Source organism: Grampus griseus (assembly GCF_964374135.1).
Source record: "Grampus griseus genome assembly, chromosome: 14".
In the NCBI taxonomy this organism is placed as follows: Eukaryota; Metazoa; Chordata; class Mammalia; order Artiodactyla; family Delphinidae; genus Grampus; species Grampus griseus.
The window spans coordinates 13,695,612-13,712,092 of record NC_139008.1 but is presented as its reverse complement, the minus strand read 5'-3'; the positions used below and the strand labels follow the sequence as shown (position 1 = coordinate 13,712,092).

The following is a 16,481-nucleotide window of genomic DNA, read 5'->3' as shown; positions in this document are numbered from 1 at the left end:
CTATGACATTATATTTTCCAAATAGCACTTATGTTTGCTTACATAAAATTAATATACTAATACACTACTTTTAAGTAACAGACGAAGGAGTAGACCAAGTAGAAGTGTATAAGTAGCAAGTTCATCGTGTGCAGATTTTGGCTTTCCCAGTACACAGTGACCCCTCTTTTCTGCGCTTCTCAGCGCGTGCAGCCTCCCCTCCCTGTTTGTCATATTACGTGCAGGCACTACTGTACTAATATATTTTGGACCTCATAACACATACCCAAAAGTAAAAAGATAAGTATGGAGCTTGTGATACTTTTTCTGGCACCACGGTGAGTGTTCTTGAGCACCCCTTGCCTTGCCCCCACCTTGGAGACTCCTGTCCTAGACCACATCGAATTTCTCTGCTTTTGGCCTTTGTAACACTTCCCCTTTTATAGTCGACACACACCCGTGATGCCTTGTTTTTCTCTCTTCCCAGCTGAACTCTGATTTCCTAGATGACCGTGCTGACGTCCTCCACATTCATGCAGCATCCCCACACCTAGCACAGTGGCTCTCACATAATGGGTTTGGGTACCTATCTGTTGGCTTGACTTAGAAGTTGTGGTTTTCTGCCAGTGGATCCCAAGTAGACCTTGACTTTGCTAGAGCATTGTTGGTGTCCTCACATTTTCTCCTCACTGAAGCCGGGTCCCTCCTCCTTCCATTCATGCCTTGGCCTCTTGCCTTTCACCTCATCCTCATATGTCTGTACAACGTCTTGTTTGCATAGGGCCGTTTTCATCTGTCATGGTGAGAATACAAGCAGGTGTTCCTTAAGCTTTCTTCTCTTTCTAATAGTGAGTGACTTTTGGGAGTAAATCTTTCTTTGGGTGTTCAGGATAATGTTTCTCTTCTCTTTTGGACTAATCCCAATTTTTTCTCTTTGTTTTCAATTCTTAACATGGAGACCTGGGTCTCAGCAGTGGCCAACCATCAGCATGTGTGGGTGTCACTGACCACGTTCTTTTCCCACTTGAGTTTCAGAATATCCAGTTATGGGGTAGAAGTGTGCAGTACCTTGTGCAGTTTCTAGTGACTAGTAAGTATTCAGTAAAAGAATACCGGACAGAGTTTGTTATTCTGCTTCCACTTGCCACTTCTGTAAATCTGAGAATTATGGTGAAAGAATCATGATCAAGAAGCATCATATTGGGCTTCCCTGGTGGCGCAGCGGTTGAGAATCTGCCTGCGAATGCAGGGGACAAGGGTTCGAGCCCTGGTCTGGGAAGATCCCACATGCCACAGAGCAACTAGACCCGTGAGCCACAGCTACTGAGCCTGCGCGTCTGGAGCCTGTGCTCCGCAACAAGAGAGGCCGTGATAGTGAGAGTCCCACGCACCGTGATGAAGACTGGCCCCCGCTTGCCACAACTGGAGAAAGCCCTCACACAGAAATGAAGACCCAACACAGCAAAAATTAATTAATTAATTAATAAACTCCTACCCCCAACATCTAATAAAAAAAAAAAGGAATTACTAGGAGGTCGAATTAATAGGACATAGTGACTTCTAAAAAAAAACAAAGAAAGAAGCATCATATTAAAAAATGATAACTCCCAACACTTATTACACTCTGGGTTCCTACTGTCTCTGCCCTGCTTCGGGCATGGAGACTGGAGCCTGCGGCGTGATGCTGGCCAGTGCTGGAACTTCTACTCTTGTGATATGCTGGGGTTGTAGCTACAAATGGAGGTACGAGGGAAGGAGAGAAAAGGGGTGACAAGAGACGAGGACAAGGTGCCAGACTTCCTAGCAGCCCAGGCACACACGCTTGGGACCTGGTTGCCTGGGTTTCCAGGTTTGCAGAGTCTGGGTCTCTGAGCTTGGGGGGCCTGGCTCACGCCTCTTCCTGCCACTTTTTGGCAGGTGCTGCAGCTCCTTTCCAAGAGTGCAGCCTGCACAGACCACCAGTTTTATGTCTCCATCGGCTTCACCGAGGCTGTGGTTGATAAACATTTCCCCAGGTTTTTTTCAAGTGGTTGATGGGTGGCCTCAGCTTTTAGAACTTCTGTGATTTTTTGGTCTTTTTCTAGTTGCATGGACTCTTTAACGGCAAGTTGAGTGAAGACACATTAGAAATTATCTTCATTCTTTTTTTTACTTGATACATTTATACTGCAGTATGATTATCAGAGTAGCGTTAGCTAACACCTCCATCATGTCACATAATTATTTTCTTCTAATATTGGGAACAATTAAGATCTATTCTCTTAGCAAGTTCAATGTCTATAATACAGTTTTGTTGGCTACAATCACTTAGTGTGTGTTAGATCTTCAGGACTTATTTCTCCACTAGTTGGAAGTTTGTACCCTTAAACAACATCATCCAACTCATTAACCGAAAAGACCTGAACAATCTGATTTAAATATGGACAGAACAAAATAGATTTTTTTTTCCAAAGAAGACATCCGGATGGCCAACAGGTCCATGAAAAGGTGCTCAGTATCTGTTCTTCATCCTGAAGTCGAGGTTATTCTGTAGTCACAGCATCCATTTTCTCATAACTTATTCCCTAATGTATTTCAGATCAGAAACTGTTAAGTCAAAACTATTCTCTGAAGTTTAGAAATGACCTTGCAGCCGTTGGAGTAGAAGGAGGATTTGGTGCTAGTAAGATGCATGGTCTGTCTTGTCTTGACAGTTTCTCGTCCACACGGATCCCTGAGGGAGACGTGTGCATAAGAGCAATAGGAATAAGAAATAAAGTGCTCCTTTATATTCACCCTTATTCGTGGCCTGTATCCCCATGTAGAAAATAAGAGAGGAGGCAGGATGGCTGGGCTTACTCAGAGCAGACCAGGCTTGGATGAACCTATAGCATTGATGAGAAACACTACCAGGGTGTGAGCCCCAGCTGTGAGCACAATCTTTGCACACCTCCTGAGAGCCAGCTCTGTGGACTAGCTGCTGCTCCTCTTTGGAGGAGAAGTGAGAGTGGGTAGTGGCAGTGCTAGGAGGCGCCACCAGCCTCCACCAGCCCCCCCTTCACCACCACTACCGCTCGACTTTCTCGTTCTACCGTGGTCAATTGCTATTTCCCACTCAGAGGTAAAGTGGAAGTAAAAACATCTTTTCTGTTACTCTGGGTTATATAATAGATGTCAAAGCTCTGCTTAATGTTCAGCTCTCATGGGAAACGGGCTTCCCGGGATGCTGAAGGCAGGTGCACTGCTTGGGGTTGTCCGGGCCTTGATGATGCTTTGACCGACAGGTTGAGGATGGGGCGGTTCAGGAACTAGGAGGACTTGATGTATGTAAAATTCTGTGAGCAGAAGCAGAGGTTGGAGGGACTGTGCTAGTCCTTTCAGAAGAATGGCCAGGCCGGGTTGCTGCACAGAGTCAAGCCTCTCGGATCTAGGAAGACTGTCCCTTGTGTCACCAGCCACTGCGAGGTCTATTATTAGGGACTCTGAACCATGAGAAGCCTTGCAGCTATTCCTGTTCTAGGTGTAAATGTTGATTTCCCCAGATTTCTGTGGTCTTGGCTCGATGACTCAAGACCTTAGAATGAAGGTAGAGGTGTGTTCAGAAAAGAGTTAACACAACAGGCTATCCTTTGAAAGTCCTGCTTGCAAGGTTAGCCCTCTGCTGGTGTCTGGGAGATTGGATTTGGGGAGCGTCCCCGTCATTCCTAAAAGAAACAAGTGGCTCACTGTACCTAAACTGTACGTACAATATGGTTTACGTTTAAGCACCCGCTTTCCTCCTGGGAGTCTTGACTTTTAGTCCATGCCAGGGACAGATTGCCTACCTGACCAGCCCCCAATAAATACCTTGGACAACGGGACTCTAATGAGCTCTCCTGGTGGACGGGATTTCGCCTATGTTGCCACTGCTCATTGCTGGCGGAATTAAGCATGTCCTCTTGACTCCACTGGGAGAGAATTCTGGAAACTTGTGCCTGGTTTCCTCCAGACTTCACCCCAGTCACCTTTTCTCTTTGATAATTGTGCTTTCTAATCTTTCATGGTAATAAATCATAGCTGTGAGTAGGACTATATGCTGAATCCTGGGAATCTCTTAGTGAGCTGTTGAACTTGGGGGTGGGTCGTGAGATGCCTCCAATATAGAGCCCGGTGATCCAGGGTGTGACCCCTCTAATATGTATCCCACCCGAAGAGCTGTAGACCCCTTCCAACCAAGGCGCTGCTCCTGAGCCCCTTTTCTGTAAAACTTCAGGTGCTGCTATTGGGACAAGGCTTGGTTTTGGCCCCCCCCACTCACCCAGGTCCAGTCATCATCCTTACAATGTCCCTTTCTCAGCCTTCATCCTACTGGGTCCCCTGTAGCATTCAACACTACTGGAGGCTAACTGCCAGCCCCTTACTGAATCTTGGTGTCCCCTGTTATCTAGGGCACCCCTCTCATGCTTGGTTCTCCTCTCAAACTCTTCCTTTCCAGTGCCTTTCTCCTGCCTCTTACCTAGACTGTAACAGCATATCAAAATGGCACCCTTAAGTCTCTATTTTACTTTCTTTTATTAAAAAATTTTTTTATTATTATTTTTTGGCTGCGCCACGTGGCACGCGGTATCTTAGTTCCCCGACCAGAGATCCAACCTATGCCCCGTGCATTGGGAGCGTGAAGTCTTAACCACTGGACCACCAAGGAAGTCCCATAAGTCTCAATTTTAGGCTCTAACTCACAGGAACAGTGCAAAAAGTGCCAAGTCTCCCAAGAGCCCATTGTTCTTCCCTACCTTGATGTGTTAGTTAGCTCGGGCTGCGGTAATAAAACGGCACAGCCTGGGTGGCTTAAACAACAGAAATTTATTCCTCTCAGTTCCAGGGGCTGGGAATCCAAGATCAAGGTCCTGACAGGGTTGGTTTCTGGTGGGAGCTCACTCTTTGGCTTGCAGATGGCCACCCTCTCGCTGTGTCCTCACATGGTCTTTCCTCTGTGCTTGCACTCCTGGTGTCTCTTCCACTCCTTATAAGGACACCAGTCATATTGGATTAGGGCCCCACCCTTATGACCTCATTTAACCTTAATTACCTCCTTCAAGTCTTTGTCAACAAATACAGTCACACTTGGAGGTGGGGGAGTTAGGGCTTCAGCAGGTGAATCTGGGCATAGTTCAGTCCCTAACACTTTATGAGAGGTTGAAGCATTAGGCAAAAGAATTTCACTGGATGGTGTTGGTGGTGGGTGATGTTCTTACTCCCCACTTGGACCCTTTCCACTGACTCTGCGTCGAGGACCAGCAGTGCTTATCTCATCCTGTTCTCTTCCCATAGGAACACTCGGTCCAGCGTGAAGGGAGGGTGGTTGCTGTTCCAGCCACCCTCCATCCTTCCTGGGGGCCCCACGTTGTTCAGGGTGCTCACCTCATCTCCCCTTTCAGCTCATTAGAACCTTCCCTCCATTGAGGGCTCACTGCCGAGCCACTGAGAATTTCCTAATTGGAGCCTTTGCTCCCAGCTTGGTGCTGCCCTAGCTCCGTGCTTCTAGGTAAGTCCCAGCTCCCACTTGACTCTGTCCCAGGTTTCGGACTACAACCTCCCGGAAGCAAGCCTGTGTCTATTCATCTCTTTCTTGCCCCACCGTACATCGCCCGCTCTTCTGCTCCTTTGTAGGCATGCTTCTGGAATTGAGTCAGTTGATTTGAGCGGAGTCTCAGGCAGACGTTTCTTCTTGCTCCTAATCCGTCTCCTCATTACCCTTCCGAGCCCACCATTTTTTCTGTATATGCCTCTTTCCTTCCTTTTATTTTGCAGGGATTTTTACTGTTATTTTAGCTCTTGGTGAAAGTTTCAGCTGTTGGTCTTAATGAATGTTGTGTAGTCCTGGCCCTCCCTCGGCTTCCTGCCCTCGTTCAAGTTCATTACTCTGACTTCCATAGCAGTGGGAAGCAATCAGACGGAGTCCCGGGCAGGTTAGCTTCCCGCGTGTCTTGCTAAGCGGATCATGATATTTGGGCTTGTGGAGGGGGGACTGAGGCCCCGTAGGCGTGAATTTCATTCTTTCACTCTGCACTCACTTGCCTGTTCAAGATTCGTAAAACAATTTAACCAAGTAAAGATTTTTGCATTCGGAATCCGCTGCATTCTGTGAAAGGTTGGGGAGTCTGGGAAGATACCCACTTTGTTTTTAGGGGACTGTGAATCTGGAATGCCAGCCTCATGTCATGCTGCTAGACCTGCACAGGCCTCATTCGTCAGACCAATTCTTTTTGGTGGAAGAGGATGCCTGGAGGGTTGTATGTGAGATACCTGGGTCCTCAGAGTATTGACCATCCAAGGAGAATTACTGAGAGCCTCACTGCAGGCAGAATGGCAGTTTGAGGAACAAATAGCTTTCAGGCAGTGGTCATTTGCATTAAATGCCCCTAAAGGCCATCCTCCCAAATTCCTACTAAATTTCTTCCCAAAGGCCCAGATAGGAAAACATATTAAACTCTCAAACTTTGAAGAGAGATATGAACCTGGGCCAGGAATTATGCTGGGGCCTCTGACACGGAGGGAGGCTTTGCGATGCGGGGGTTAGCATCAGGGGTTCCAAGCTGATCCCTTTGCTGGTGCCTACTGGCTGCCTAGCCTTGACCTAGCTCCGTTTAACCTCTTCTTGCCAAAATTTTCTCAAGGGCAAACTGTGGAAGGGCGGAACCTATTCATAGCGTTGGGATAGAATCAAACAGTAATATATGTAAGGCCTTGAGTTCAGTGTCCGGCATATCGCAAATGTTAAATCAGTATTTCCTATTACTTATTGTCATTCTTTTAAATGCTTAAGAAAGACCTCCAGCAGCTGACCTGAGACCCAAGAGAGCAACTTAGATTTCAGTTTGCCTCTGTGTGCCAGGCAGCCGTAGCACTCCCCAGCCAGGGAACGCTGGGATCAGGGGGAATGGTGTTCTGACAGAGCCACACATCGCCCGGCCTCCTGAGAGACAGCACAAGCGTAGGCAGACTGCTGGGTTTGGAATCCCAGCTCTGCTCCCCCGTGTGAGCTTCTGCAAGTTACGGACCCTCTCTGTGCTTCGGTTCTCTCATCTGTAAAATGGGCCGCTGGCAGCCTTGAATGTGTGGCGATTTCTTTAAATGATGCCACAGCATAGTGACTGCTCAGTATGTTAGATGTCAAGGTCATCATCAGACTTCCCAGACCTTGCCTCGGCCTGGGGCTGGTTTCTGTTCAAGGGGCTTAGGGAGAAACTGGTCTCCGAGATTGTATTCATCTCAGTTCTCCTGGAATGGATGCAGGGAGAGGGTGGGGACATGGGGGCCAGACTTCTGGGAACAGCACTGATAGCTTGTGGGGTGTACCCAGCCCTATTTGTCCTTCAAACTAGGATCTGCTGAAGACAGGTTTTCCTCAGTCTAAATCTGAATAGAACCTTTGTACTGCGGGCAGGTCTGATGTCAAGCTGTGTATGTGAAAGGAGGAGTCTTTGCGTACTGAAGGTCTGCAGAAAATGTGCAATGTACACACAGAGCTGAGAAGATGCCAAGAGAGACAGAGATAGGTGAGGGGGCCCCACCCTGATTGTTTCTCCAACTATGGGCCTGCAGGAATCTCCCTTGGCTCAATGATAGTTTAAAAAAAAGGGGGGGGGGTTGGGGGAGAATCACATTCTGACCAATAACAGACCTGAAGTTCCAAATGTCATCTGCTTAACAGCTAGAAGCAGACCCTCCTGTGAGCCAGAGCCCTCCTCCAAGTAGCAGAAAGACTCTACCAAGCCACCCGTGCACCAGCGCTACAGCTGGCACTGCCCCCCAACCCGAGCACTTCCCCTCTGGCCAAGGCTCTGAGTAGTGAATAAGCTGCTCCCTTCACTGCGGCCAGGATGTAGTTTGAAGCGTCATTTCCGCTCGTGAGCTTTGGGTTTGCTGTTCAGAGCCAAGGGCACCGTCCGTGAACGCTCCCTGATGACTTTGACCAGAGTTCCGTGTGGACCCTTGAAATGCGCCAGTTCCACGTGCCGCTCTCCCATCACCAGGGGTGGCGGGGGAGGTTTTGGAGAGGTAGGTGGTCTCTCCCCTCCTACCTGGAAGGTAGATTGTTTAAAGACAGCCTCATGCTGAGAAGCAGGTGTTTTGCTAAGTCCTGTGGACCCCCAACCCCATCCCATTCGACTCCCAGGGAACAGTGGTGCCTACGGCACTATGGGCGGGAGCTGGTGTGGCCCAGCTGGTGGACATATTTTTGTTAAGGTCTCGTGAGGTCTCTTTTTTTATTTTTGCACCTTTATTGGAGTATAATTGCTTTACAGTGGTGTGCCAGTTTCTGCTTTATAACCAAGTGAATCAGTTATACACATACATATGTTCCCATATCTCTTCCCTCTTGTGTCTCCCTCCCTCCCACCCTCCCTGTCCCACCCCTCTAGGTGGTCACAAAGCACCGAGCTGATCTCCCTGTGCTATGCGGCTGCTTCCCACTAGCTATCTACCTTACATTTGGTAGTGTATATATGTCCATGCCACTCTCTCACTTCGTCCCAGCTCACCCTTCCCCCTCCCTGTGTCCTCAAGTCCATTCTCCAGTAGGTCTGTGTCTTTATTCCTGTCTTACCCCTAGGTTCTTCATGACATTTTTTTTTTCTTAGATTCCATATATATGTGTTAGCATATGGTATTTGTTTTTCTCTTTCTGACTTATTCACTCTGTATGACAGACTCTAGGTCTATCCACCTCATTACAAATAGCTCAATTTCGTTTCTTTTTATGGCTGAGTAATATTCCATTGTATATATGTGCCACATCTTCTTTATCCATTCATCTGATGATGGACACTTAGGTTGTTTCCATCTCCGCACACCCTCGAGCTTCTGACCTTTTATGAACTGTTGGACCTCACCTGGGTGACAGACACTTGGGATGACGCCCACTGCTAATAGACCAACATCCCAGAGAGAGGGCCCCGGAAGGAGAGCCGTAGTACCTGGGACATTATCTAGTCCAGTGTTTCTTGAACTACTTCCTCTTCGTCCTCTTCCTCTTCCTCTTGTCCTGTTCCTCCTTCTTGTTCTGCCACTCCCCCACTCAGGTGCCTAAGAAACTTGTTTCCCTAGTTGCCCTAACCCCATGGCATTTTATTATAATTGGACAGATATACTGTATGAATATATGTTTATACACTGTGACGTTAGGAGGGCCACAAACCATAGTATCTAAGTTATTTTTGGTCCCCTAAGAATCACTTTCCGTCTCACGGAAGGTGATGCTCTCTCTCTTGAGAATGCACCCTCTAGCCTGAGACTTTTTGGCCATCCAGAACCAGCTTTGACTAGTGGGAGTGGCTTGGGGTGAGCTGGGGGTTAGCGCATGTATATAACAAGCGCGGTTGTCCGAGCCTCATGGTTCTCGCTCAGTATTAATGCCAGCAAGACTGGGCCATTCTCATCTTCCTCCAGCTGCCACCTTTCCACTTTCACAAATACTGGATGACTTATCTTTGGGCAAACATCTTGGTCTGCATTTAAGATCATTTCCTTGCTTTGTCTTTTACTTTAAAGGTGAAGTTGTTAGGTACAAAAGAACCAGAATGTTACAGCATCTTGAACACTGCTAGTCAATATCTGGGTGAATATACCCAGAGACGCGTCAGAGAGTCCATCTCTCATCTGCATCTCTGCCAGCACTGAGCAGTATTCTTTTTTATAAGTATTTGCTCATTTGAAAGGCAAGATGCTAACTCATTGTCGCTTGAATTAGCCATCTTATGACCAGCCAAGGGGAAATTTTGGATCCTTTCATCTTGCTGACAGGTGAGAGATACATCAATTTCTTCTCAGTAGTCCATCCTACTGACTTGTCATGCTTCCCCTGTCCTCTGGGAAGTTTTATCTACACTGGGATCTGTTCCTGGACTGTCTGTTCTGAATTATTGACGTCTTGATCATGACGTCTGCTTGACTTTTGGAAATAGGTTTCCAATGAAGGTTCTTGGAAGGCGATTGCACTCCAGGAGTGGATTGATGTGTCTGCACTTTGGCAAACATGTATGCAGACACCTGGACTGTCCTCCCTGCCTGAGGCCAAGATGTGGTGAGCTGTTGGTAGAGACACCCTCCTGAGCCGTCCTAAGGGTGCAGAGTGCCACACTGATGCGTCACTGAGGCTCAGACAATACCCTGAAGGTCTAATTTTGTCTAATTTGGCTCAAGTTCACCTTTGGTCAGTGTCAGCTCTAGTATGAAAGATCCAATGCATGCTGAACTGAGCAAAGGAAAAACAAACAAGCAAGAGACGTCATTCATTCTCTAAGTGCATACTGAGCGCCTACCATGGTGTCAGATATAAAGAAGTTTCAGGCTGGGTCCCTGGCCTTGCAGAGCTCACAATCCAGGTGGGAGATAGGTGTGCAAATTAGTGGCTGAGATATAGGGTGATCTGTTCTAAATAGATGCACACTAAATTAGTAGAAGGGACAGAAGGAAGTGCCCAACTCTGTCTAGTGAGATGAGGAAGGGTCAGGAAAAATACAAAAAGAGAACATGATGTTTAAGCTCCATTGTATAGAACAAGTTAGAGATCACCAGGTAGACAAATGGGGAAGGGCATCCCGGATGGAGGGAACAGCATGTACAGAGGCATGGAGCTCTGAAAGAGCATGGCATTTTGTGCAGAGGTAGGAAGCAAAGTGTGTCAAAAGGAATAGCGGGACTTGAATACCATCCCGAGGTGGTTTCCTTATTTTTGGTCAAAGATGCCTTTGAAGTGTATAAAGCACGGTCAGATATGCTTTGGGGAAAAAAGCACGGTCACATATGCTTTGGGGAAGTAAACTGAACTGTCAGGAAGAGAGTGTGGAGGTGAGAGTATGAGGGCAAAAGCCATTTTACTAGTAACATTGTAATTATAACTAGGAACATTCATTCTTGGAAGCATTTTCCCACCACAGTCTTTTTGGAAATGGACTAGCAATTGGATTAACAAAAAAGGTAGAGCAGCCACAGGTATTTAAGAAGTGAAATCAGCAAGACTTGATGACTAAATTTATGTGTGATTGGCAAGGATGAAGGAAGAGATAGGGATGAAGATGTGATTTCTCTCCTGTACAGCTGGGCAATTTGGGGTCCAGGTACAGCAGGTGTGAAGCCGTGGCCATTTAAGCGGGAGGTGTTGGTTGGGCATTTAGACACAAATACTGGCAAATGATTAGGAATATGAGGTATCAGAGGTACTCACAGTTGCGAATTTCTTGTATTTCTTTTGGTATTTTAAGAATGAAGCCCAATTTTCAGAAATGGTTTCAGCTCTTCATTGACTGAGGTCATGCCGTGGAGAAAAGCATGGAGATGTTTATTTCATTGGGTACAGTAGGTCAATTTCAGCTACTTTTCAACTCGTATTTATATCTTCTCCTTCCAGGGGATGGTCAGGTGGATTTTGATGAATTCATGACAATCCTTGGCCCCAAACTGGTGTCTTCAGAAGGTCGCGATGGTTTTCTTGGAAACACGATAGATAGCATATTCTGGCAGGTGAGTAAGAATTTTTTGAAAAATTAAGTTTGACAGCAAACATGTGTCTGGGACTAACATTTGACTGTGAATTCTTGAGCTTCTGTTCAGCACGTGAAGCTCCCTTCTGGGCTTGAGTGACATACGTTCCTTGAACTGGACATCTAAGTTGAGATCCGTACTAGGTCCCCTGAACAAAGAATCAAAATTACACTCATTTAAGGCTCGGAAGAGTGAAATATCTCCCTATTTTCCCTCATATCAAAACTAGTTTTACATTTTGGAGAAATGAGATTCCTCCACTTCTGATTCACAAAAGACTTTTTCCTGGGGACACTTAGAAAGGACATATTGGTATTACCTGAGCCCACTCTGTCCCTGGTTCCAGCAGATCCTTGCTGGGAGGATGGCATGGCTGCCTCGTGTGTTTGGATCCTAGCAATACTCTTAATGGGACAGAAGGGTTTTATCTAAAAATTCGCATTTGATGCTTCTCGATTTGCTTCTATTTCTATCTTGTAAAATCTCTTAGGAAATTCCAAATAATACCTTCAAATGATTAATTGTGCTATAAATCATTTCTCTATATTAGTTCTTTAGTCTTAAAATGTGACTATTATTTTGTGACTATGGAATTTGGGGAATGACTCATCAATAATTATTTTAAAAAATTAGGGACTCCCCTGGCGGTCCAGTGGTTGGGACTCCGTGCTTCCACTGCAGGGAGCGCGGGTTCAATCCCTGGTCAGGGAAGTGGGATCACGCATGCTGCGCAGCGTAGCCAAAAAAAAAGAAAAAAAAATTGAGTTAATTTGTCAAGTTAAATTGAATTACTGTTTAAACATGTAAAATACCATTCAAACACGGTGTGGTTTCTTTAATTTCTTGATGTGTTTTTTTCCTCAACCAAAGATACTTCTCTGTATCTCTAGATAAGGATTGCGGTTGACGTGTATCTCTAGTCTTATTCTGCTACCCATCTTGCATATAACCAACAAGTACTTAGTAAGAACTTGTTACTGGCCCTGTAGTCTAACAGTCACTATGGGTTTTACAAAAGATGCTTAAGACACAGTCCTGGCTGTTTAAGAATTTGGTTGGGGAAACACAACTAAGAGAGAAAACAAAGAGTAATTAATTGGCTTGATGGTTACTAGACTGTAATCTCCTTGCAGCCAGGGACTTCATTGTTGTGGTACCCTCAGCAGTTAGCCCATGTACTCAGCAGACCCTCAATAACTTTTTTTAAATAAAATGAATAGAAGTTCAAGAAAGGAGACACATGTGGTCTTGAGAGGTCAGATAAGGCTTCAGGAAATGGGGGTACTTGCTTCAAACCTTGAAATAGGTGGGGGATTAAGTGAGAAAAGAAAGAAAAGAGAGCATCCCCAGCCTGTCACAATGAGAGTTTGAAAAAAGGTGGAGGCAATGAGCACAGGAAAGTCATTGACCATGAGGAAGATACGGTTGAAAGGGAAAGAGCTCAGGATCCACTGGCAGAGTGGATTTAGAGCCTGAGGAGAGAAGGCTTGAGATGACTGACTCCAAGTTTCCCAACTGGCTACTACTGCCAGGAATACGATCATGGAGAAAAGACGTCTTTGTGGAGTTGAATTCTAAATTGGATACGTTGAGGGTCAGTCACCAAGGAAAGTCTGTGCACAGCTGAAATCAAGGATGGATCATGGGTGAGAGGCCAGGGCTGGGAACTCGGATTTGGGATTCATCAGAGCTAGTGGGTGAAATTATAGTCAAGGATGAGCTCAACAAGGAAAGTCGTATACCTGAAGATGACCAGAGAGACAGGACCTTGTCCTGGAGGATATCCAGGGCAGGGGAGAGTGAGACATGGCGTCTGACCTCCACGCTGCTGATACCCATCAGGAGAACATCATCTCCCTGTGGTTATGATCAGCCCTGACTCTCCCTAGAGAAGGACCTCCATGACCCTACTTACCACGTGATCAGAATATTTCAGCGCTCAGGTAACATTTCGATGTGGAAAGATAGACGGGTGGACTCCCCTGGCCAAAATCAAAAGTGAGCACATAGGGGGACTTCCCTGGGGATCCAGTGGTTCCAATACAGGGGGCACGGGTTCGATACCTGGTCAGGGAACTAAAATCCCGCATGCCGCACAGTGCAGCAAAAAAAAAAAAGTGAGCATATAGTTAACAAGACAGAGAAACATTATTTCCCACCTGGCATCTTGCAGCCCATACAGATGTACTCTGTTTGCACATCTGGGAGTTGCTGCTCTTCTCGGTTTCTCTTCTTCCTTGCGCTTTCTGAATGCTTTCTACCCTTTGCCTCTGTCTTCAGGGCCCACTCTAGCCTAGAAGGATGCTGCAAGCCCTTCCAGGCTCTAAGCATTCCTCCTGGCCCCGATCCTGAAGGGGAAGGAGCTGCAGGTACTTAATTATATCTTAAGTGGAGGCCTCACATCTGCCAGATTCTTCCCAGTAGAGCATCTGCACGAGGAAATATTTCTTTTCTAATATATTGATTGCCTCTTGCATAACTGGGACATGCTACTATGCTCATGAAGTCTCTGTGTTTTTGCCTTACCAAAGACCCTCCCCCTCACCCAGGGTGATAAATGGGATGGGAAAAAGAGGATAAAAGGGGAAAATGCAATTCTGAAATAGCTAAACAAATGTGGGACCGTGTGGACTGGTGGCTGTGACTTCCTCTCCTGCTGGTGCTCCCCCAGCTCAGACTTTGATGACTAGCAAAGGAGAAAGACCGTCAAACCATTCTTGATAGTCAGTCTCCTCTGCTGCCTGTCCCCCGTCTGCCCATTCAGTGACAGTGTGAGAAAACTGTACTCAGAGCATCTGGTCCTTCCTGGAAGAAAAGCTCATATTGCCAGCACTCGAGTGATTTTTCAGGTTTGAAAGGAAGCTCTGTGTGTGCACAGGTGTATGTGTGCACGTGCATCTGTGTACACGTGAGTGTTTACTTTGCTGCTGTGGTTGAAGATGGTCTAGAAGAGGAGCAGCAGAAAGGCAGCTTTCTGCCTCTCAGTTTCCAGGCAAGAGATTTTGATATCAGGAGTTACTGATATTCTAGAAAGGAGGAGACCATCCATTTGAGACACTGACAAGGCTTCCTGTGAGGGACAGAAATCAGTTTCCTGTGGAAACAGACATGATGGTACACTTGGAAGGCCATATTAGTGATCTATTGCTGCATAATATATTATACCAAAAGCTAGTGACACAAAACAGTAAGTATTGACTAATCTCACTGTTTCTGTGGGCCAGGAATTCAATAGCAGCTTAGCTGGGTGCTTCTGGTTCAGGGTCTCTGATGAGGTTGCAGTCAAAATGCTGGCTGGGGCTGTGATCATCTGAAGGCTTGACTGGGGCTGGAGAATGTGCTCTCAGGTGCTCGCTCACGTGGCTGGCAAGGTGATGCTGGCTGTTGGCAGGAAGCCTCAGGTCCTTGCCACACGGACCTCTCCGTGGCGCTGCCTGAGTGTCCTCGTGACATGGCAGCTGGCTTCCAGAAAAACAAATGATCCAAGAGAGTACAAGGCAGAAGCTGTCACGTCTTTTACGACCTAGCACTGGAAGTCAAACTCCGTCGTTTCTGCAATATCCTATTGGTTACACAGGTCATCCCCATTCAGTGGGGAGAGGACTACCTCCCAGTGATTACCGGGAGGCAGGGGTCATTGGGGACCACCTTGGAGACTGGCTACCACAAAGGGGGATGATTCTGTAATTGGACTTCAGCTTCTGACCCGACATTGCTGCCACAGCCTTCCATTTTCCCTGGGCTTTGGTTTCTTCCTACCTTAGAGGAAAACTGTGACCATGGCTGTTCTCTGTGTTCTGAGAAGTGATCCCACCAGGCCCTAGGCTCACCTTGCTAATTAAATAATTAGCTCTCAGTGCTCGCTCCTTACTGGCATTCTAGCCTACGGTGCTAAGGGTAAAATCAAATCAAACGGGATTCTGCAAAAGCAGCTGTTGATCGGTTGGTGCTCATCCCGAAAGCTGTGAGCCTCCGGCTCTTTGTGAGAAATTGGTATCAGCGAGGGGGGAATGTAATTGGCTATGCAGCCTCCTTTCCAAAGAGGCTGGTCTGAGGGCTACGACTCAGAGTCTCCGTCCTCCCAGGATACTCGGTCCGCTGGGTGTGAGGCTCACAGATTTCTTGGTAGCCAGTTCAGAACCTCTCTCTTACGTAGCAAATGATAACTTGTGAAATTCTTATCATCTTCTTTCCCTTCGCTCATCAAAGTCCTGTGTGTTGGCAGTTACTGCTGTGATGTAGTTGAGCAGGGCTTGTGAAATTATTTTTGGAATCAGGCTTAGGACTTGGTGTATGTTAATGGTAGAGAGGAGGGGAGGGAGGGGCTGAGGGGGCCAGGCTCAGGATGGGCGGGGAGGGCTTTCATGCTCATTGCTTCAGGTCCATTGCAATCGCAGAGGAGCAGGGTCCTCAAAGTCACTTTGTTCCGCCAGTCACTCGCACCACACACCATGAGGCCACTTGTGCCCAAGAATGTGTCTTTAACGCAACAAATGCTCCTGGGTGGAAGGAGCATCTGCGTCTCAGCTTCACCTGAGTCCCCACAGCAGCCCTTCATCTTTTCTCCTCCTTGACCTCCAGCGCTGTGCTAGCTGGGTTCCGCCGTGAGCTTGCAGACAGCACACAATGGCAAAGGAAATGACAAGCATCACGGGAGATCATGCAGCACTACTGATCTATCCTAGGTCCAGCCAACACTTCCATTAAACTCTTCTCCCTCTGAAGAAAGAGAGAGAGATGAGTCCTGCCCTTAGCTAGGAGAGGAGCCAGTGGTGTCGGCTTCTTCTTTTTTTTTTTTTTAATTTATTTATATTTATTTATTTTTGGCTGTGTTGGGTCTTCGTTTCTGTGCGAAGGCTTTCTCTAGTTGTGGCAAGTGGGGGCCACTCTTCATTGCAGCGCGCGGGCCTCTCATTGTCACGGCCTCTCTTGCTGCGGAGCACAGGCTCCAGACGCGCAGGCTCAGTAGTTGTGGCTCACGGGCCCAGTTGCTGCGC

At 46.9% G+C, this 16,481-nt stretch overlaps 1 protein-coding gene across 1 annotated transcript in view; it reads left to right on the top strand.

Annotated features, from left to right (window-relative positions):
• CALN1 (calneuron 1) overlaps positions 1-16,481 on the top strand; it is a gene marked incomplete at both ends in the record, with an annotated part of 433,025 nt that overhangs the window by 257,774 nt on the left and 158,770 nt on the right. The window contains one exon of the mRNA XM_082670270.1: positions 11,351-11,463. Coding sequence (XP_082526396.1) covers positions 11,351-11,463 — 113 coding nt within the window. The remainder of the gene's footprint in view (positions 1-11,350; positions 11,464-16,481) is intronic.